We start from the raw sequence: 19,143 nt of genomic DNA on the forward strand, positions 1-19,143 counted from the left end.
TGCTGTGTCCATCGAATTTACAGCCTCTCCTGTCTTTACATCATCCATCCATCCATCCATCCATCCATCCATCCATCCATCCATCCATCCATCCATCCATCCGTCAGGTTGGGTGCTATTGCAGCCGCTCAAAGCCCAGACAGGGCCTTCGTTGTGGGAGGAGGCTGTCCAGCCCTCTAAACAGGATGGGAGTGGTGGGATGCAGACAGACAATCGGACAGTTAGTCTGTGTATGCAGTGAAACAGGCTACTGGGGGCTTTACTGCAAAAACAGTTATTTTAACAAGCCAAAAAATGCTCTGTTGAGTTTTTAGAATGTATTTTTCTTCAGGGCAAAGAAACAGAAACCTGTCAGGAAGGTATAATCGTTTCATTTGTTTCCATTGCAAATCAAAATCTTACTTGGAGTCAAGTTGCTACTGCGGGAAAGAGGCTTTTTTTTCGTACTTATTTAAAAATAAGGTTAGATATTATGCCTGCATTAGCATTGCATAATTTTTTCGTTTCCATTAGACTGAGTTCCCCCAGGAACTGAGTAAAAATAATCAAGCGCCTCACAAAAAAACAAAACAAAAAAGCAGCAGAGTCGGTTAATACATTCACACACCTCTGGGCAGCTTCCAGAGAGCACAGAGCACTTTCTGTTTTCAACACGGAGGAAATCAGATGTTAATGCTGCACAACACAGAGCTGACCTCGTATTTTTACCTGTCTGCTCGTGGTTGAAAAGGTCAACCAGAACAAACTCACATACGCAGCTGCTGATCTCATTTAGTGGTTCTACAGATGATCAACAACGGCCCAATGCTGCCTGGCAGCCCCTAACCCCCAACCTGCACTTCACGATCCAAAGCAGCCATATCTCTAAATGCAGCTGGAAGTGCAGAGGTGTAACTTTAACTCATCTGCTGAAATGTGTTGCTCCTTGACTCTGGAGCAGCTTCAGCAAAGTCTCAGAGAAGTCAAATACTTTGGTCCAGGCTATCTACTGGATGGATAACCACAAAACTTTGTCCAGATATTCTTGTTCCACAGAGGATTAATCCCACTCATTTTTGGGATCTCCTGACTTTTCCAGCAGCGTCACCACAATCATAACATCTCTTGTTTTTTTACGCCTATCACAATCATCTAGGGTGGTGTTAAGCGCAGGATGCAGCAGCTGGGCCCTTGCAAAACAGTGCTCAGGGAGTCGATTGTTATTCAGCGTGTAAGTTGCTCGCTAGAGGTTGTTGTTGTTTCACGTAGCAACTGGGTTTTTGAAAACAGTAGCAGTTGATAGAGGGAGAGGAGGACGCCGCCTGAAATAGTCCACCAGTGGCAGGTCAGGCTGGTTACCCTCTGATGTTTTCCTCTTGTGCCACCATGAAGATGGCACTTTTGAATGAGTGAAATGTCTCTAAAACTACTGGATGGATTGCCATGAAATTCAGTTCAGACACTTATGTTCCACTCAGGATGAATTGTAGGACCTTTTTTGTCCAATAGTTTGATTTATGATGAAACAGCTGCAGAAGTGATGACGCTCCCATCAGGCTCAGCTGTACTTGGTGTTTATTACAGATGTTAGCATTTAGCTCAAAGCACTGCTGTGCCACACTACGGCCTCACAGAGCTTTAGCATGACTCTGGACATGTTTTTCAGGCTCATATTTTGTGTCTGTCACTTTTACGGTCTCTTTTTTCTTGCTTAAACAATCTCTAATAACTGTTTCAAAAAGTTCTATTCAAAGTAACTGAAATGTGTATCTATACATTCCAAAGAGACATTTCATAGCTGAACATCAGTGTCTGAAATGTAGCTTCCATGTAGTCACAGTAATGTGACATGCTGGTCTGAGGTCAGTGAAGTGGACACATTCTTCAGCTGGGCTCGCAACACGGATCACCACACTGCAGCATCGTGTCCCTTTTCATCCTGACTATGGATGCATGTGATTCATGCCTGCTTACCTCACCACCCTCTGTTTATTACATGTCCTTCGGTCATTTGAAATGAAGAGTTTCTAGGCTGTTATTTGTTGCTTCACCTGTTTCCTGTAAGCCTATGAACACCTTCATCTGTAACACTAAGAAAACGTTTTCTGCTCAGCCGAGATCATACTAGGTGAAACAACTCCATCTAGTGGGCAACTGCACTCATTACATCTTCAACGACATGACCCGCTGATCCACAAAAACATGCATTTTGAGAATGAGGAGTCATCCAACTACACATGGATCGCTTCCACTATTCTCCATAAACCTCACTGATGACTAATGTTATTGCTGTAAATCTGCTTGCATTCATTCATCAGCTGTTGTTGTCATTAAGTAATCAGGGTCATGCATTTTGGGGTATTAATATTTGTTATTAAATAAATGAACGTCAATGGTATTTGTTTAACTAAGACAATTCTTCTTGTGTTTATTTGATTTCTCCTCCTTAGAAATCCTTGAACATTATCTGTATGTTGCTGATGAATTGTTTGGAGGGGAAAAAGCTTAAATAAAAACACGTATCCATGTTGACCTACTACAACTGGAAGATGCTTTGTTTGTCTGTCTGTCTGTCTGTCTGTCTGTCTGTCTGTCTGTCTGTCTGTCTGTCTGTCTGTCTGTCTGTTTGTTTGTTTGTTTGTTTGTTTGTTTGGCTTGTTGGCATCTGGGTGACTCTTTAGAATCCAACCTGCAATGTTCAGCATCATTCTTCCCAGTTGACTTCCCAATCTAACAGTGTACCAGTACAGTGTGTACCGACAAGGGAACAAGATGTGAAGTTCAGTATAAAGAAGGCACCAGTCTGGGAACTTAAAAAGAAGTGATACTGTAGGCATCTCTTACCTAACAGGTACATAGAGCTTTCTGATATTATGGGTACAGTCTGACCTACTGAGCAACAAAGCCGGCAGTTTGGGGGAAGATGGAGAGATGACTTCAGTCATACTTTATAAATCAGCTGTGCTTACCAACACTGGAGGGGTTGAGACAGGGCCGTGCAGAGACCTTTGGAGAGGCAGGTGCTCAAAGTTAAAAGGGGGCACATGGAGCACGAATTTGAAAGACCATACAGAAACATACCTTGCAATATAACCGGTTGAATGGTAGCAACCCATATTCATAGAGAATGTAACATGGAATCACAACATACCATATCATTGTCCACACCTCATATATTTGTTAAAGGCCAGTGCAAAGCAAAATTAGCCTCTGTGTTACCTGATGGGGTACATTAAACAGCTTCTGTTGAGGGGTTGGTATTTCATACCTTTTCAAAAATTGTACTGTATAGCCACAAATTTAATCCATTCATAATCTGCCCTTTATTATTCCTACTGCTAAATTAATAAAGTAAAAAAATAATTAAATGATATAGAAATCATGTATTTAAATATTTTTGTGTTTTTATTCACTTTTACTATCGACTTTGACAGCAAGGTTCTAAAAGATATATCATTTGTATGCATATTATATTTAATTTGTGTGTAAATGTTATAAACAAACAAGTACTGATATGTTTAAATGAGAGGCTGAGAAAATCAAAATTCAAATTCTTCTATTATTGTTGTGTTTATACTGTAATAGTCCAAACTTATGTGAATATGCATATTGCATAGTTTCAGTAAAATAACATAGTCTATGCCTCATTGCCTCTAGAAACATAGGAAAAAACAGCTTGACAGTAAAATAACACATGATATCTCTCTAACGCACTTTGCCCATGACAAGAGAAACATACACAAACAAACAAACAAATAAACAAACAAACAAAAAAGCCTGACATACTTGCTGTGTGAGGTTAACTTGCGGTTATAACTTGTGAGAGGTGAGTGTGCAGAGTTGGACGACACAGAGGATGCTCATTGCTCACTTCACGTCAGTCATCTTGCAGGAATACACCGTGCACAAACGAATACGCTGCAAAACCTATTCACCGGACCAATTGTTTACTCCCTCGGGTCTCCTTCAATTTCGCGAGACTAGCAGTGGCTGTCAGCAGCTCAGCGATCAGCAGCAGGACACGTCTGGGCATGTCAGGGCAGAGTGAGGGCACGTTCTGGATCATGTGACCGACCAAGCAGATCTAAATAATAATAATAATAATAATATTTATTGTTGTTGTTGTTGTTATTTTGTTTTATTTATTATTATTTTGGGCCACACAGACAGACTTTCACACACACACACACACACACACACACACACACACACACACACACACACACACACACACACACACACACAAAAACCTGATTAGCTACATTTGTGTTTTTGCTTTCTCACTTTATTGGAACAAACAGGTCCATGGAAAAGAGTTTTGTCTGGAAACATGCTGTATACCTATTAGCCTACTTCCATTAGCCTATAGGCTAGTGTACATGTTGTAGTTGGCCTACTTACAGCATGAGGTATAACATGGTACTTATAGTTGACTTCAGAAGCCGGAGGTAGTTCAGTTTTTTGTGGATTAACACTGTTGGTACACAAGTTTTTGTTTTGTTTTGTTTTGTTTTGTTTTGTTTTGTTTTGTTTTGTTTTGTTTTGTTTTGTTTTGTTTTGTTGCTATGGTTGCTACTGATTAATAATTGTTGATATCGGGAAAAAATACATTAATTTGAAAAGTGAAATTCATATGAGAGGAGCAAACACATTCACCCAATGTCAAGTTTTGATAATCAGATAATCATTGAAGTAAATCTGAAGTAAAAATGTCAAAAAGTCACTGCTTCTAGATTTGCGAATGTCCATATTTTCCCTTTTCATAGTCTTTGAAGACAGAAAATATCTGTAATATCTTTGGCTTTTGTCCTGTTGATTTGACAAAACACAGGTTGCATTCATCACCTTGGACTCTTGACTATTAATCAAATGAGAAACTACTTGACAGATTAATGAAAGTAATTGCAGCGGCTCTGAATACCATCCAAGCATTTTATGAAGACGAGCATATTGTCATAGACATATCTGCTAACGAATGCAGCAGTCATCTGGACAGCACTATCAGCCAAGTGTTTACACTCAAATGATCTGTTATTATATCGAGATAATGAAATGTCACTTTGTGTGATATCTGGGGCTACAGCTAAAGTTTACTGTCACTGGAATTCAAAGCCATCAGCGTCAGCCATCTTTTTAAAGTTGCTCTCAATTAAATCAAAATGCTCCACAACTGGTTTATTCCATCGCTTCTTTCTACCAGTTGATTCTTTTTTTTTGTAAAGTCTATAAAGGGTCAAAAATCATGACAAATGTCCATCATACGAAGTTAGCTGGGTAAAAGTGATGTCTTTAAAACTGATGAAGTTTAATAACCAACTCTCAATAAAGCCAAAGTTATTCAAGTTACAAGAATGAATGGATGAATGAATGAATGAATGAATTTAAACAAAACAAAAAAAAGATTAATCAACATAATTGTTATTTGCCATCCATTAATTTGCTGGAGTAGATCAATTGAATAGTCATTATCAGTGTTAGGTAGCATATTAAAGTATATGTTACTTGATTACAGTTCATTAAATCACCAATTAGACAGCAATTGCTTTATTAAAGTCATGATTATACTCTGTTACCACTGGAGAAACACAGAGGAGTGTTGGTGTTTCCCCTGCCCGGGTGCAAAGCACGTTCAGCTAAATCCAATAATAATGACAGTCTTTGTATTTTTCATCATGTATCAAATCAGTTCTTCATCTGTGAATCAGTTTTATCCTCAGCGATCATCCAGTGAGTGCAGACTTGGACACAGACTGGGATCATGGCGTGTTGGAGGGGCAGTGCCTCCTCTTTGGCCATGCAGGTGCAGGCGGTGGAGGTCCCTCCAGCTCGACATCTCACAGGTTCAGACTGGTCCTGGACTACGATGCAGGTCTGCTCTGCTTCCATAAGAAAACTCCCACAGGAGTCCAGCTCCTGAACAGGGTGAAAGCTGACCTCAGCCAGCCTCTCCGCTGCACAGTGTCAGGATCAGAGTCCAGCACTCAGCACCAGGAACTGACAGAGCATCTAAACATCTAGACGGTATGAGACCAGTAATTTTATGCAGTCTTTAAAGCCACTTAGAGAAATGACTGGAGCAAACCCGAGCTCTGCTGACACATCAGCCATTTATCAAAGAAACAGCAGTAGGTTTCTGCCAATAAATACGAATTTCAGTCCAGAGATGCCAATGAAATGTTTTGGAGTTCTAAACTATTGACTGAATTAATGGTATGAAAAAGCGGTCCTGCAACTGGCATCACATAAATAGAAACAAAGGAGTACACATGGAAGACTAAATAAATGCACCACACAACAATGAACTCATCAGAAATGAATGCTCGTTATAGTTCAGTGTAGTTTATTATACTTCTGATTCTACAAAACTTGAATTTGTTTTTGTTATATTTGATTGTAAGTTAGAATATCAACCATCAGTCAGAGTCTAGTACTGACAGTGCTCGTCCATGTATCTTGGTGTAGGGCATGGTGCAGTATTCATGGTGTGTATGTAGATCTGGGATCATCTACAGTTTAGCTGTAAGTGTGTGCTAGGTCACTGAGTTCTCTCGATGGCCAAGACAATATAGGCTAATCTAACAAAGTGAACGCTAGCTGGACACACTGTGTTTAACAGATGAAGGCTGGTGACACTGATGAAGTGTCTTTGCTGAGATCAGACTGCATGAGATCAGTCCAGGTTGGTCCCGTGTAGTGTGTCATTATACAGACACTGACTCATGAGGCCTCGTTACTGTGCTCTCTACTAGACGGACAACACATTTACAACATGCTGACACTTTGGACACCGTGGCTGTTAACATTCAAGTGTCTGTGAGTGAGCAGGACGGGCCACAGGCAGACACTTTGCATGGAGTGAAACACTGTCAGCTAAACAGGTCTTGGTTCAGTCACACGAGAAACTACTGACAGTGAGCATTTACACTACACGGCCAAGTAGTGTGATCCTGGTGTTACTGTTTAAAAAAATCTGACAAGAACACTTAGTTTGTTTTCCATCTTCTCACACCATACACCATGAGACAATAGCTTCAGTGCAAGAGCTGTTTTTTATTATTAACCGTTGACACAATCAGCAGAGAAACAAGGCGAGACGACACAGAGAGAGAGACACAGAATCAGATCTTGTTGAAAGCTGCTACGTCGACGCTCTGGATCTGAAACGTAAGAAAAAAGGAGAAACCTGAATGAGTTTCAAATCTGTAGCAGTACCAGGGTTACACTGTCGGCTCCCTCACACCTGACAATTACAATTACTTTAAACTCTCATCTCCAGCTTTTGTTTTAGCCTCTTTTGAACCACACGATGGCAGCAACATGCTGTGACTGAGAAGCTGCTTTACTGACATGTACGGCCACTTTATTAGGTACAGTGAGCTGAGGGTAATGCAGTGTAACACAGCAGTCCTGCCATAAACCCTCCCTTCATGGACTGTTTTTGTGGAGGGGTGTTGATTCAACTTTCTGATCAGTTTGGAGGCTGCAGGTTGTGCTGCTGTTAAACTGTACTGATTATACTGAGAGCTGTTTACACAGATGGAGTGGACAGAATATTGGAGACCCCTCAGTGTAACAATTTACCAGCAGCACAACTTGAGGTCTTCTAACAGACAAAAGTTTAATAAACATCTCTACAACGATGTCAACAAAACCAGACCGTGAGGAGCAAGTGTTCTATCAGACCATTAGTTTTAGCTTGAGGTATCTGCTAAACTGGGAGCTGAGTGGAGTTTACGTGTCAGGGCATTTAACTTGGTTAGTTGTCTTAATAATGACCAAAACAGTAGAAAGCTTTGGTTTACTCATTTGAATTGATAAATCAAAGTGCAGACCACCTCTAAGGCCTTTATTGAGGAGACTGAAATCAATTCTTTTTAAGACTTTTCAAGACCTGCAGACACTCTGTTGGATCACAGGTGGACCGTCATCTGGATTACAGTGACCCCAGATGTCCTCTCCTGCTCGGTGCTTATTTAACAGCACTGCACAGTACTTACGTAGTCTTCAAACTTGACGATCTCTTCCTCCAGCATGTCTGTTCCCACCTTGTCGTCCTCCACCACGCATGCGATCTGGAGCTTCTTGATGCCATAACCCACAGGAACCAGTTTGGACGTGCCCCATAGCAGGCCGTCAGCCTGCACCGAGCGCACACACTCCTCCAGCTTCACCATGTCCGTTTCATCATCCCACTGAAAAGGCCAGGAGACGAGCGGTGATCAAACAGGGTTAAAGGGGCTCAGAGTGTCAGTCAGTCGGCTGTTTTTCTATCCATAACTAAACAAGGACACTTACAGGTTTGACATCCAATAAAATGGAAGACTTGGCGATGATACCAGGCTTCTTGGCCTTCTTCTCTGCGTACTCTTTCAACCTCTGTTCTTTGAGTTTCTCTGCCTCTTCGTCTTCATCGCTGCCAAACAGGTCAATGTCATCATCATCCTCCTCTTCCTCCTCCTCTTTTACTGGGGCGCTGGTCTTCTGCTGGACGGTAGTGCCCTGAACAGAGTAAAAATACAAGCATGCTCAAACAGGAGTCTATGGTGATGTGCTGGAGCTACACTCAGACTAAAACATGAACAGTTTGATCAAAGCATTCTGCATCGTCTCACATTTGTGTAGGGAACTGAAGGAGTGGGAGCCGGGGCCACAGCCACAGGAGATTTCTCCAGAACTGCTACCCGACACTCCAGTTTGGAGAGTGCAGCCCTCAAGTCATCCACCACTGAAGACACAGGAGCAGAGTCAATGAGTCTTATGTGGCAAACATTACACATGAACAAGGACCACAAACGAAAACAAAGGCATAGATGGTCATGTATTCTAGATGACAAGAAACAGAAACAAGCAAAGACAAGTGTACTGCACAGCAGATGACAACGATGACAACCCTCATTTAACAAGTCGATCATTGATTTGTCTACTGAAAGTCAAATGAAGATCATTTAGTAGTCCTTTAAATCCCTGTTCAAGATAAATCACTTAATATTTGCGGAGTATAGCTTCTGTTGTTCGTTAGTCATATAAAATTAGCAGTTTAAAGACATCAGTTGGGGCTTTGTTAACTTCTGGTGACCATTTGTCATTCTTAACATGGACAGACCTAATTTATAATTTACATAATTTAGGGACCGGAAAAAGGTGGCTTGCTCCCTTCAGGTTGGGGGAGAGTTCCTGCCTCAAGTGGAGGAGTTTAAGTATCTTGGGATCCTGCTCACGAGTGAGGTAAGGATGGAACGTGAGATTGACAGGCGGGTCGGTGCAGCGGCTGCAGTAATGCGGTCGCTGTATCGGTCTGTCGTGGTAAAGAAGGAGCTGAGCCGGAAGGCGAAGCTCTTGATTTACCGGTCAATCTACGTTCCAATCCCCACCTATGGTCATGAACTTTGGGTCATGACCGAAAGAACGAGGTCCCGGATACAAGCGGCTGAAATGAGTTTCCTCTGCAGGGTGGCGGGGCGCTCCCTTAGAGATAGGGTGAGGAGCTCTGTCACCCAGGCGGAGCTCAGAGTAGAGTCGCTGCTCCTCCACATCGAGAGGAGTCAGCTGAGGTGGCTCGGGCATCTCTATCGGATGCCCCCTGGACGCCTCCCTAGGGAGGTGTTCCAGGCATGTCCCACCGGGAGGAGGCCCCGGGGAAGACCCAGGACACGCTGGGGTGACTATGTCACTCGGCTGGCCTGGGAACGCCTTGGGATCCCCCCGGAAGAGCTGGAGGAAGTGTCCAGGGAGAGGGAAGTCTGGGCATCCCTGCTCAGACTGCTCCCCCCGCAACCTGGCCCCGGATAAGCGGAAGACAATGGATGGATGGATGGATAATTTAGGGCTCCATATACAATAATACTTTTATTAATCAATCAAAGTGTTAATAATAAAGTTCCCAAAACCAGAGGGGCTGACTTGCAATGGCTTACTTTACAGCTCCAAAAATTGACTGATGAATTGCTATTGGTGGCTCTAAAAATATCCCCACAGTGCCACAGGACACTAAAATAGCCGTCATGCAGGAAAAAACAACAAAATGTATCATATTTGATCAAAGTCGACACACAAACCCACCTTTGTGTAAGCTCTGGTTCTCCACCTCCAGGCTCTTGATGCGAGAAATGAGCTCTCCTTGATCAGCTGCACCGCTGCTGCTCTGCACAGGAAACAAAGAGTTCACTGAGAGCAACATCGAATGGCCAAACCAGAGCATCAGTCCTTTCTCCAAAGCCATTAAGCACACCAAACAGTGAACACACAACACACAGCCGTGTTCATCTCAGCAGCATCTACAGCCACACTGTGGCAGCAGAAATACAGATGGAGCCTGGCAGAGACACAAGTGATGAGCCGCTACTTGGTCTGTAACACTCCAAACAAAAATATCATCTACAAGCTGACTAAAAGGCTGAACTCTAATAAACTCAAACTGGAGCGGGATGTCAGCCAGGTGCTTTCAGGGACACACAAGCCGTGGTGGCACTTACAAGCTGGGACTGTTGGCTCAGGGGAGGCTGATCAGACCCTCTGTTACACAGTGTAGTCTTCAGCTGGGGGGGGGGGGGGATTTCACACATGAACAAGGGAGGGGAGGAGGAACAGAACTGAATGAAGTACATGCTGAAGGAGTGCCACTGAGGGAGTGTAAAACAGATCATCATCGATCAGAACAACCTAAGAACCGCCGTAGAGCTGGAAGGTTATGGAAGATGAAAGAAAAGGCAGCTATGTCCACACAACACCCAGCCATGTCTCTGCAGCGGAGGGATCTACTTAAAGATAGTCTGCATGCAAAGCAAACTATTTCTGCCCTTTAGCAAAAACAAAATGACAGTAAAAATAAACAAGCTCAAATATATCAAGGAAATCCTATACAAACACTTTCATTACCACCAGCTATTAATGGTCAAAGTAAAAAAAAAACAAAAACAAAAAAAATCTGCTGGTTTCTGGCTACTTAACAGATAGCCATGATGACACAAAGCACAAAGTGCATTTCATTGCCCTCAAAGTGCCAAAAACAGAGCACAAAACAAATTGGTTTATAAATTTGGCTCCACAAGCGTTAAAATGTGGCCAAAGATTAGTGTGTTGTCAGTTTTGGATGAGCTGCTCAAAGGTCAGAGTTTGGTTAAGCCTGTCAGCAGGAGAACAGAGAAGAGAAAACCCAGTTCCCATTCTGCCACTGCGACACTGGGTAGAGCAACTAAAGGAGAAAGGAAAGACGCGATTTCAGAGGCACAAAACGTGATTTAAGGCACTGAGAAACCTCCTGCAATTAAAGGGATAGCACATCACATGCTTGCTTTTGCTCAGTCAGAACAGATCAGCAAAGCAGGCTACGCTGAGTAATCAGACAAACGTGTTTTTCATTAAAGGCGTCATCAGATCAGATTGTCAGGCCATACAATAAATAAATGTCCATGCAGCTGCTTGTTTTATCTTATCTAAGCAGGTCTTTCATTGGTATTGTTGAGGTTATCACTGATAAATGTTTCAGGGGGTGGGTGGGTCAAGTGGGGCCATGATAGCTCAGGCGACGCGTGACGTACATGGGTACAAGTGGAAAATGTGAAGTAAGAGGCAGATAAAAACGTAGCGTGTACTTACTCCTGCTAGAGATTTCTGGATGTTCTCTCGGGCCCGAGCGATGTCTTGCAGGATGGTGTTAGCTCCAACATCCTTCATGAAAATTGACAGAAGTCAATGTTGATTTATCCTTTTAAAAGTTTCAGTAAGACAGAAATATCAAAAGACTCCTCATTTTCAGTTTGTTTTCTCTTTAGCTTCAATTCAATACCAATCTTTCAGTGCAGACAAACAAGTCAGGTAATCTCATTTGGTGTAAAAAGGTTTAAAAAGACAGTGCAGGCACCTGTGTTGGTTGTGAGGAGCCGTTCATGTGCTCATAAAAGCGTCTTTCTGCCTCGTCATAGCGAGGTTTGTCAAACCAGATCTTCTCCTGGGCCAGAAAGTCCACTGAACTCATGGTGCTACAGAGGAGAGACCGAGGAAGGACAAGAGAGGGATGTATGAACAGGACACAGGAGGTCAGGGAAAAAGGAAAAAATAAAGAAATTCTGTATTACTACTTAAAATTCATACGCTTGAAACTGCTTGATATGTGATCAGTATAAACAATGTTAGATGCATTAGCAGTAAAATGGCTTACTGTATGAATGCTTTCATCTACACTCTACACAAACAGCCCACCAACGCAACCGTACAAAAACTCTGAATGAAGTTGGCAAAACGCAACAATGGTTCATACAAACAACAGTCATTCAGGAAAATTTCAAACAGACCTCAAGGAATAAAAATCAATGAAATGACAAATGAAAAACAAAAACAAGATGAACAAAGAAAAAGAAAAAATGTTCACACATTCAAGTGAATAAATTTAAAAAAAAGGAAAAAAAACAAAAACAAGAGAAACACATGATCACATAAAGAAAACCAATGAAAGATAAAAGTGAAACAGCTGGAGCGGCTCCATTCTCCCGGTTTGGTCATACTTGTCCCTCAGTGGGGCGGTGGAGGCAACTGTTGCTGCTTCTGGCCTCCAACCCTTCTTCGCCACCACAGCTTCACTCCCACTGTAACCATGGAAACGGCTCTCTGCAGCATCATACCGCCACTTGTCCAGCCACACCCGCTCGCTGTCTGGGTGAATGAAGTAGCGGACTCCGGCCCCGGACACCTCTTCCTTCTCCGGGACATCAGCTGGCTCCTCTTCCTCCTGAATAGGCAGCAGAGCGTGGAAGACTTCTGCTTTACCTTGCGGGACCACCCGTTTTTCCTCTACCACCACTTCCTCATCTTCTTCCTCCTCCTCCTCCTCCTCTTCTACAAGGCTTTGAGGGTGGTCGCTGCTTCTGGCAGTGGAGGAGCAGCTGGACCGTTTGGAGGAATTGTTACCGTACAGATTCTGGTAGAAGGCCGCTTCAGCTCGGTCATAGAGCGGCTTCTCCAGCCACACATCTCTTAGCAGCTCCACGGGGACGCGGGGCAGTCCGTTAATTGACTGTCTGTTGGTTGGTGTGACAGCTGCTTGTTGGATGACCGGCGTGGCGGGAGTCTGGGCTAGAGACTGATATCCTTCATCGGGTGTTCTGGGTGGGATGGAGCGGTTAGGCTGGGATGGCAGAGCCAGAGAGTTTGGAATGGATGGCATTGACTCTTCAACAAAGCGGCGTTCTGCTTGGTCAAAGGTCGTCTTGTTCACCCACACAGCTTGGACGACATGGTGGCAGGCCACCTGATCGCCATGGTGACACACCAGTCCTGAGGAAGATGGCGTGACAGCCGATGGAGACTTTGATTGTTTGCCTGGAGCTGGAGGTGACCGGTTTGACTGGGTGTTCCCATTGGAGGAGCTCGCCAACCAGCACTGGTAGAGGCTCTCGGCTCGCTCGTAGACGCTGCGCTCAAACCAGACATTTGCACACTCAGACTGCAGGCCAATCAGTCCAGCACGGGGGTCTGGTGGCTGGCTGGTCCTTTTGTCTGGCTTGTCCTCATTCTTGGTCTTACTGTCGACCTTCCCCTCAGGGCGACTCTCTGGATTGGAGGAACGTTTCTTGCGGCGGCGGTTCTTCCCACTGCGCTTTCCATCTCCATTCAAGCTTCCGCTCTCTGGGGATGATGACGCGGTCTCTCCATTTCTTTGACCTGATTCAGCCTTGTTCCTACACCCCAGTGCTGCGTTCACAGACCGGTCCACCTGACAATTGCTGGGAGGCTGATCATCCAACTGATCCACTGCAGAGCACTGGGGGATCTTCTTAGACATCATCTTTAATCCGTTGCAGGAAAAAAAAGAGAGTAACAGGTACAGGCTTTTGGATTAGTTAGAGAGATGCAGGAAGGTTTAGAGACACAAAGGGAATGATCTATTAAACTAAGTTCTTCAAACGAATCAGTGTCAAACACTAACTTTGGCGTTGTTATAAAGCTGTATGTATGACAATTCACTACAAAATGGACTCTCCAAATCAGTCAAAGAGAAATGCAGAGAAAGAAACCCATGCAGATGAGTTAAAAGTTAAGTAAATGGAATCTGTGTTTGTGATTTGTCAAGAGTCGGCAGTAGAGAGTACAGAGTCCTGTCACAGGAGAGCATCCAGCTCAGCCCATGTGGTATAAATTCAAGACAGGTCGGAGATTGCTTAATGTGCACCCCAAAATCAAAAACACTTTATTTTACTCTTACCTGTAGCACTATTTATCCATCTAGATTATTTTTTGTGAGCTGTAGAATTCTTAAGATACCAGCTATAGAGATGTGTGCTTTTTCCTGAACTACACCTGCCAGCTGCATCACTGTGCATCTACTCATGGATGAGAGGTTTGTGCTTGTGACTCCTCCTCGGCTGAGCTGCAGCGATAGTTAGCAGTGTTGTTTAGCTGTAAACTTGTCTCTGAAAGCTAGCAATTTCAGACTAGGGTTAATGGAGTAGATACATGCTTCCTGCTGGGCTGAGATACGGTTGCCAGGTGTAGTTTGGTTGAAATAAAACAGTTCCTACATGAAACCACTCACAACAAGATCTGTGGATGACCTTGAGTAATCTATGCAAAGAGACACTGCTGTGTCCATTATATTCAAGAGAAGACCGTACTGATGAGATCTCACGTCCAGAAAAGATAAATTGATAAACAGCACTGCTATTTATGGCAACTAATGGAAAAAATACATTTTTGATTTTGGGGTGGTCTGTCCCTTAACTGAAGCAGCTGATCTGAGCTTTTCCTCCTAATGATTAGCCAAAAAAGTTATTTACACTTAGAAATGAATCCTTGTAAAATCACAAAATTGAATATAAAGACATGTCCTGTGTTTCCGGTTTGTGGACCATGGACAATGATGGCTTTCCTGTGCATTTTTTTTTTTTAAACGGATTGCTGCAACAACACACCATTAAGATATATATAGTCCTATGGGAGAATTCATGCAGTTTCTTCTAGTTTATTCAATATGATTTTAAGAGACACAGTAGCCATTTGCAGTGGCATTATTTTAGCCCACTGCTCTTCCTGCAAGGGCATTTGCCAAATGTACACTGAGTGGATGTCTCAGTGTAGCAGTGCAGCTAGCATTATCTGCTCTGTTAAATGATGTTTTCATAGGATGCATTTACCTCAACACTGACAACCTCGATACCCAGTCCTTCTGATTATTTACAAGATGCAGCTGCACTCAGAGGATTAAACACAGCTTTTCACCATACACAAATGAACAAATGTTGAAATTAACTCTAAATGTTTCTCTGTAAATATTCAAATCTTTTCATTTTGAACGTTAAAAAAATGAGGCACGAGACTTGACAAATCTTCACAGACTGATCTGAGAACGTGCCCAAAAAAATGTATACACACACACACACACACACACACACACACACACACACACACACACACACACACACACACATATATATTCCAAAACATAATATCAAAGCTGGTGAATTAAAAGTAATTACATGCTGACACTGATGGATCTGTGAAAGCAGCGACATGCTCATGCAAGCAAAGTAATTCATTCAGTAACTATTGAGGTTTGACTCTGGTAACAACAAACCACACAAAGTGCAAGTCATGCTGTTTTTACAAAGTTACACTATTCTGCTGCAATACAGGAAATGCATTCCCTTCATGTGTCACCATGTGGATGAAACAGGAAACACTGACAAACACTCATATTCCACAGAAATGGTACTGGGCAGTGTTTAGGGAAGGCATTTCCTGCTTACTGATTATTAGAAAATCTTATTCAAGCTCTTAACTCACCTTCTGCGATGAAGGTGTCGAGCTTTAACTAGTATCAAATTCAAATGCTCAACACGTTCTTTTCATCCAGTTAACCGCAAGCCATTAAAAAAGACATTTAACAATCACCACCTTGCAAAATAATTAAACTGATACAACAGGGTTTAAATATGAACAAAAGGCAACAAAACTCAAAGGAGGTAAATGCCAGTGTTATAGGGAATACTCACTTGTCAAATTCTGAATGCAGGATGAGGAGAAAGAAGCTATATGTTAAAGATTTCTCTAAATAAATACCCCAACATGAAACTCTGGCACTGATATTGACAAAGAACTTCAAACAACAACTCGGATGCTTCCCAAAGCTTTTCTCTCCATCTGTGTCTCTGCTCTCTTTAAAAGGAAGCGCTTGGGGCAGCTTATTTTCCTCACCATCATCAAAAATGAGCATTTGCTGTGAAAGTCGTCGAAATCCTTCAGTCCAATTAGCCAAACGCATTAGTGGTGACGTTACAACTTAGAAAACAGCCCTCTTGTATGCAGATCATACACTATGCTGCTCTGCCACATTTGATCATTTCTTGTGTTTTCTTTATGGGAATTTTTAGGATGCACCCCTTTTGATGCAGCACTAAAACCAAACTCAAAAAACAGTGATTTAAAGGGTAAAACTGGTGATATTACTGTCAATAAGTCCTTCAAATAAACCAAATTAACAATGTCGCAGTTCCATCTCTACAGTCTGTGGCACTCCACTCCAAACCCATTTGTACACACAAATATTGAAAATGTATACTTTCTTCTTTTTTTTTTATCTACAACAGCTGAACCCTGTAATAGAGCCCTGAATTCTGACCTATAAAAGTATATACACTGTTCATCTGAGTGCTGAGCAATGGGAAAAGCACTATGAGTTAACAGTCCTGTGGTTGGTTTGTGAGACACGGCCAGTGGCAGTGCCGATTCAGCAGACTGTGAGCTGGAGTTTCCCCAGTAAACACACCAACCTCTTCAGCCATTGCAGTTGTGTCTCTGTGTCAGGCAGACCAGACAACCCAGGAGGCCACAGGGCAGGCTGGCACCAGGCTGCCCATGTGCACAGACTTAGCTTGAAAAGATGACAGGACTAAGGTTACTTGGTTTCAGTGGCGCCACAGCGTGGTTAGCTTTGAGAGCAGACCAGGGTAGATGTTGACTGTGGGTCTGCCAAATGGCCTGGGCAGACCGTCCAGCACCGCTGCTGGCAGGTACAGGTCCAGGTCTGGAGCTCGGTCTGGGTCCCACCTGCCAGAGAATGAAGTGAGGAAGTGCTTGTACCCTGCGGACACCCAGCATGTCTGCTGTGCCGAGCAGAGAGACGGTCCAGCAGCGAAGAGCGGCTCTACAGGAAGAATGACCCCAAGAGGAGCAGCAGCAAGACAAGAAGGAGGAACGAGGTGTGTGTTCATTGTGGAAACTACAGCTCACGATCCACCATGTCAGCACCATGACTGGCTGTTTGTTTTACAAACCAACTGCAGGTGAGCAGACACAACCAAAGCTACACATAATACAGCTTATGCTTCTCTCAAACGTTTCCTGTTATGGCTCTGGAGGAGGAGTGACCCATGTGGGAACACAGCCAATGAGGTTTTTGTCACATGGAAGTGGGTGTGGCTAAACTAGAGACACCTCTCACCTGTAGTTAAGTTTAAACCACCAGCTCCTGCGAGATTTGCAGTGGGTCCTCCTTTGCATTTGAATGTAACACACTGATTTTTGTACATCATTTGGCAAAATGATGTCCTGTTTGGTCCTTATGGGCCACCGTCTATTTCACAGTCATGACAGAGGGCTTGCTTAATGCCTGACCTATTCACCTGTTAATTCTGAATAAACAAGTGGTTATTTTAAGACAGTGTGATCACGGACAAATAATGTTCAATAATTTTCATCCTGCAGTTCAATTCTTGATCACCTGCAGCAAAACTTAAAGCACCTGCTCCCATGAGATTTGTGTTGGGTCCCATGGGATCCCAATCCAGTAGGTTTTTTTGTTTTGGTTTGGTTTTTTTTGCAAATGTTACTGAGAACAGAGGAAACAGTGGGCTATTTTAAGCAGCACATTAATACACATTTGGTGCTCTAGTATTTCTGGCAGCAGGACTGTGTATGTGGGAGTAACTAAAAATAAACTACAGTGTCCATGTCATTCGCAAAGAAGGAACATCACAGAATCCAACAGCCTGGCTGCTGATGTGTTTTAATAGTTTCTGGACAGCAATGGAGCTCAATGGCACAGATATGTTAAATCAGGCTTTGGCTCTACAGATTGGTCAGGTATTTGATGATAATAAAGACACATGTTATTCACTGTCAAGTTACTTCAAATAACCTTTGCCAAGTGTCCACGTTACCTTTGAATACTGCTGTAATCAAATACTTTGCTCAAGATATTTCATCCCACTGATATATGTGCTTCACAAGGAGGTCAATTACAGGGCCAGGTGCAGTGTAAGGGTGGAGTTCAGTGACTGGCAAATAGACATGAGAGCAGATGCTTCACCTGCCATTATCCAACCTAAGTCCATTTAATTTAAACACAATATCCGCAGTGACTGAACACGACTAAATTAAGCCTGAAATGGTCAGATTAGGTTCACCGAGATAACAAGTTCCTGCTTAAAGGACTTGACACTTGAAAACAACACCTTCACCAAATGTCATGAATGTGTCACGTCACGAAGAAAAGCAAGAAAAACAACAAAAGAGGCACAGCTGTCATCATCAAAAGGTGTGCCCTGCTAACCTTAACATTAGCCATCTTTCATTCTCAAGTTGGTCCTAGCTACAATGAAGGTGGTTAGCATTAAATGGGACACAAAAATAACGCTGGTTGTTTTGAAATGTGACACCTAAGAATTCGTTTCTCATGTTGACTTTCATGTAAAATGTCAGAGTGGAACAGCGGACACTGAAGCCGGTGTCCAGCCGGCGTGACAGCCGCGTTAGCGCTAGCAAGCTGCCCATTCAGCTAGCCGCCAGCTAGCATCGGCTAACACGAGCCGAGTCCCCGCTGCTAGTAAAGCACCAATATTCACCCACGTCCCGCAACGTCTCCGAAACGAATCCCGACATCATTCCCCGGACTCAAACCCCAGCTGTCAGTCAGCTTTAACGTTACTTACTGCTGTGTTTTTTTTGTCTTGTCGGCGTGAGACCAGGCCGGTGGATGAAACGCGTGCTTCTCCTGTCGTGAGTGTCAACGGGAAGGAGGAAGAGGAGGAGGAGGAGGAGGAAGAGGAGCAAGCAAGGAGCAGCAGTGATTGTGTGATCTTAGAGGATGGGGGAGGGGGGTAAGGAAGCATTAATGTTGCCTGATGCCCCATGTTAAATGTCATGTATTGTCGACGTTCAGTGATGTGACATCAG

General features: G+C 43.2%; 1 protein-coding gene across 7 annotated transcripts; it reads right to left on the reverse strand.

The window, feature by feature from the left end:
* Nucleotides 1–7,009: 7,009 nt before the first annotated feature.
* On the reverse strand, nucleotides 7,010–19,098 carry LOC139329831 (elongation factor 1-delta-like). Of its 7 annotated transcripts, XM_070960378.1 has the most exons (11): nucleotides 18,896–18,984; nucleotides 15,754–15,811; nucleotides 12,480–13,759; nucleotides 11,840–11,957; nucleotides 11,575–11,646; nucleotides 10,452–10,514; nucleotides 10,039–10,120; nucleotides 8,592–8,704; nucleotides 8,275–8,478; nucleotides 7,977–8,171; nucleotides 7,010–7,136 (listed from the first exon to the last, which is right to left on the reverse strand). In XM_070960378.1, the coding sequence occupies exons 3-11, from the start codon at nucleotides 13,757–13,759 to the stop codon at nucleotides 7,098–7,100; spliced, it is 2,166 nt and encodes a 721-aa protein (XP_070816479.1). In that variant the 5' UTR covers nucleotides 15,754–15,811; nucleotides 18,896–18,984; the 3' UTR covers nucleotides 7,010–7,097. The 7 variants fall into 7 exon arrangements, with proteins under 7 accessions (XP_070816479.1, XP_070816482.1, XP_070816477.1 ...); XM_070960381.1 differs by lacking the exon at nucleotides 10,452–10,514; XM_070960376.1 differs by lacking the exon at nucleotides 18,896–18,984 and having other exon boundaries at nucleotides 15,754–15,893.
* Nucleotides 19,099–19,143: the final 45 nt, after the last annotated feature.

The sequence above is a fragment of the Chaetodon trifascialis genome, chromosome 4 (assembly GCF_039877785.1).
Source record: "Chaetodon trifascialis isolate fChaTrf1 chromosome 4, fChaTrf1.hap1, whole genome shotgun sequence".
In the NCBI taxonomy this organism is placed as follows: domain Eukaryota; kingdom Metazoa; phylum Chordata; class Actinopteri; order Chaetodontiformes; family Chaetodontidae; genus Chaetodon; species Chaetodon trifascialis.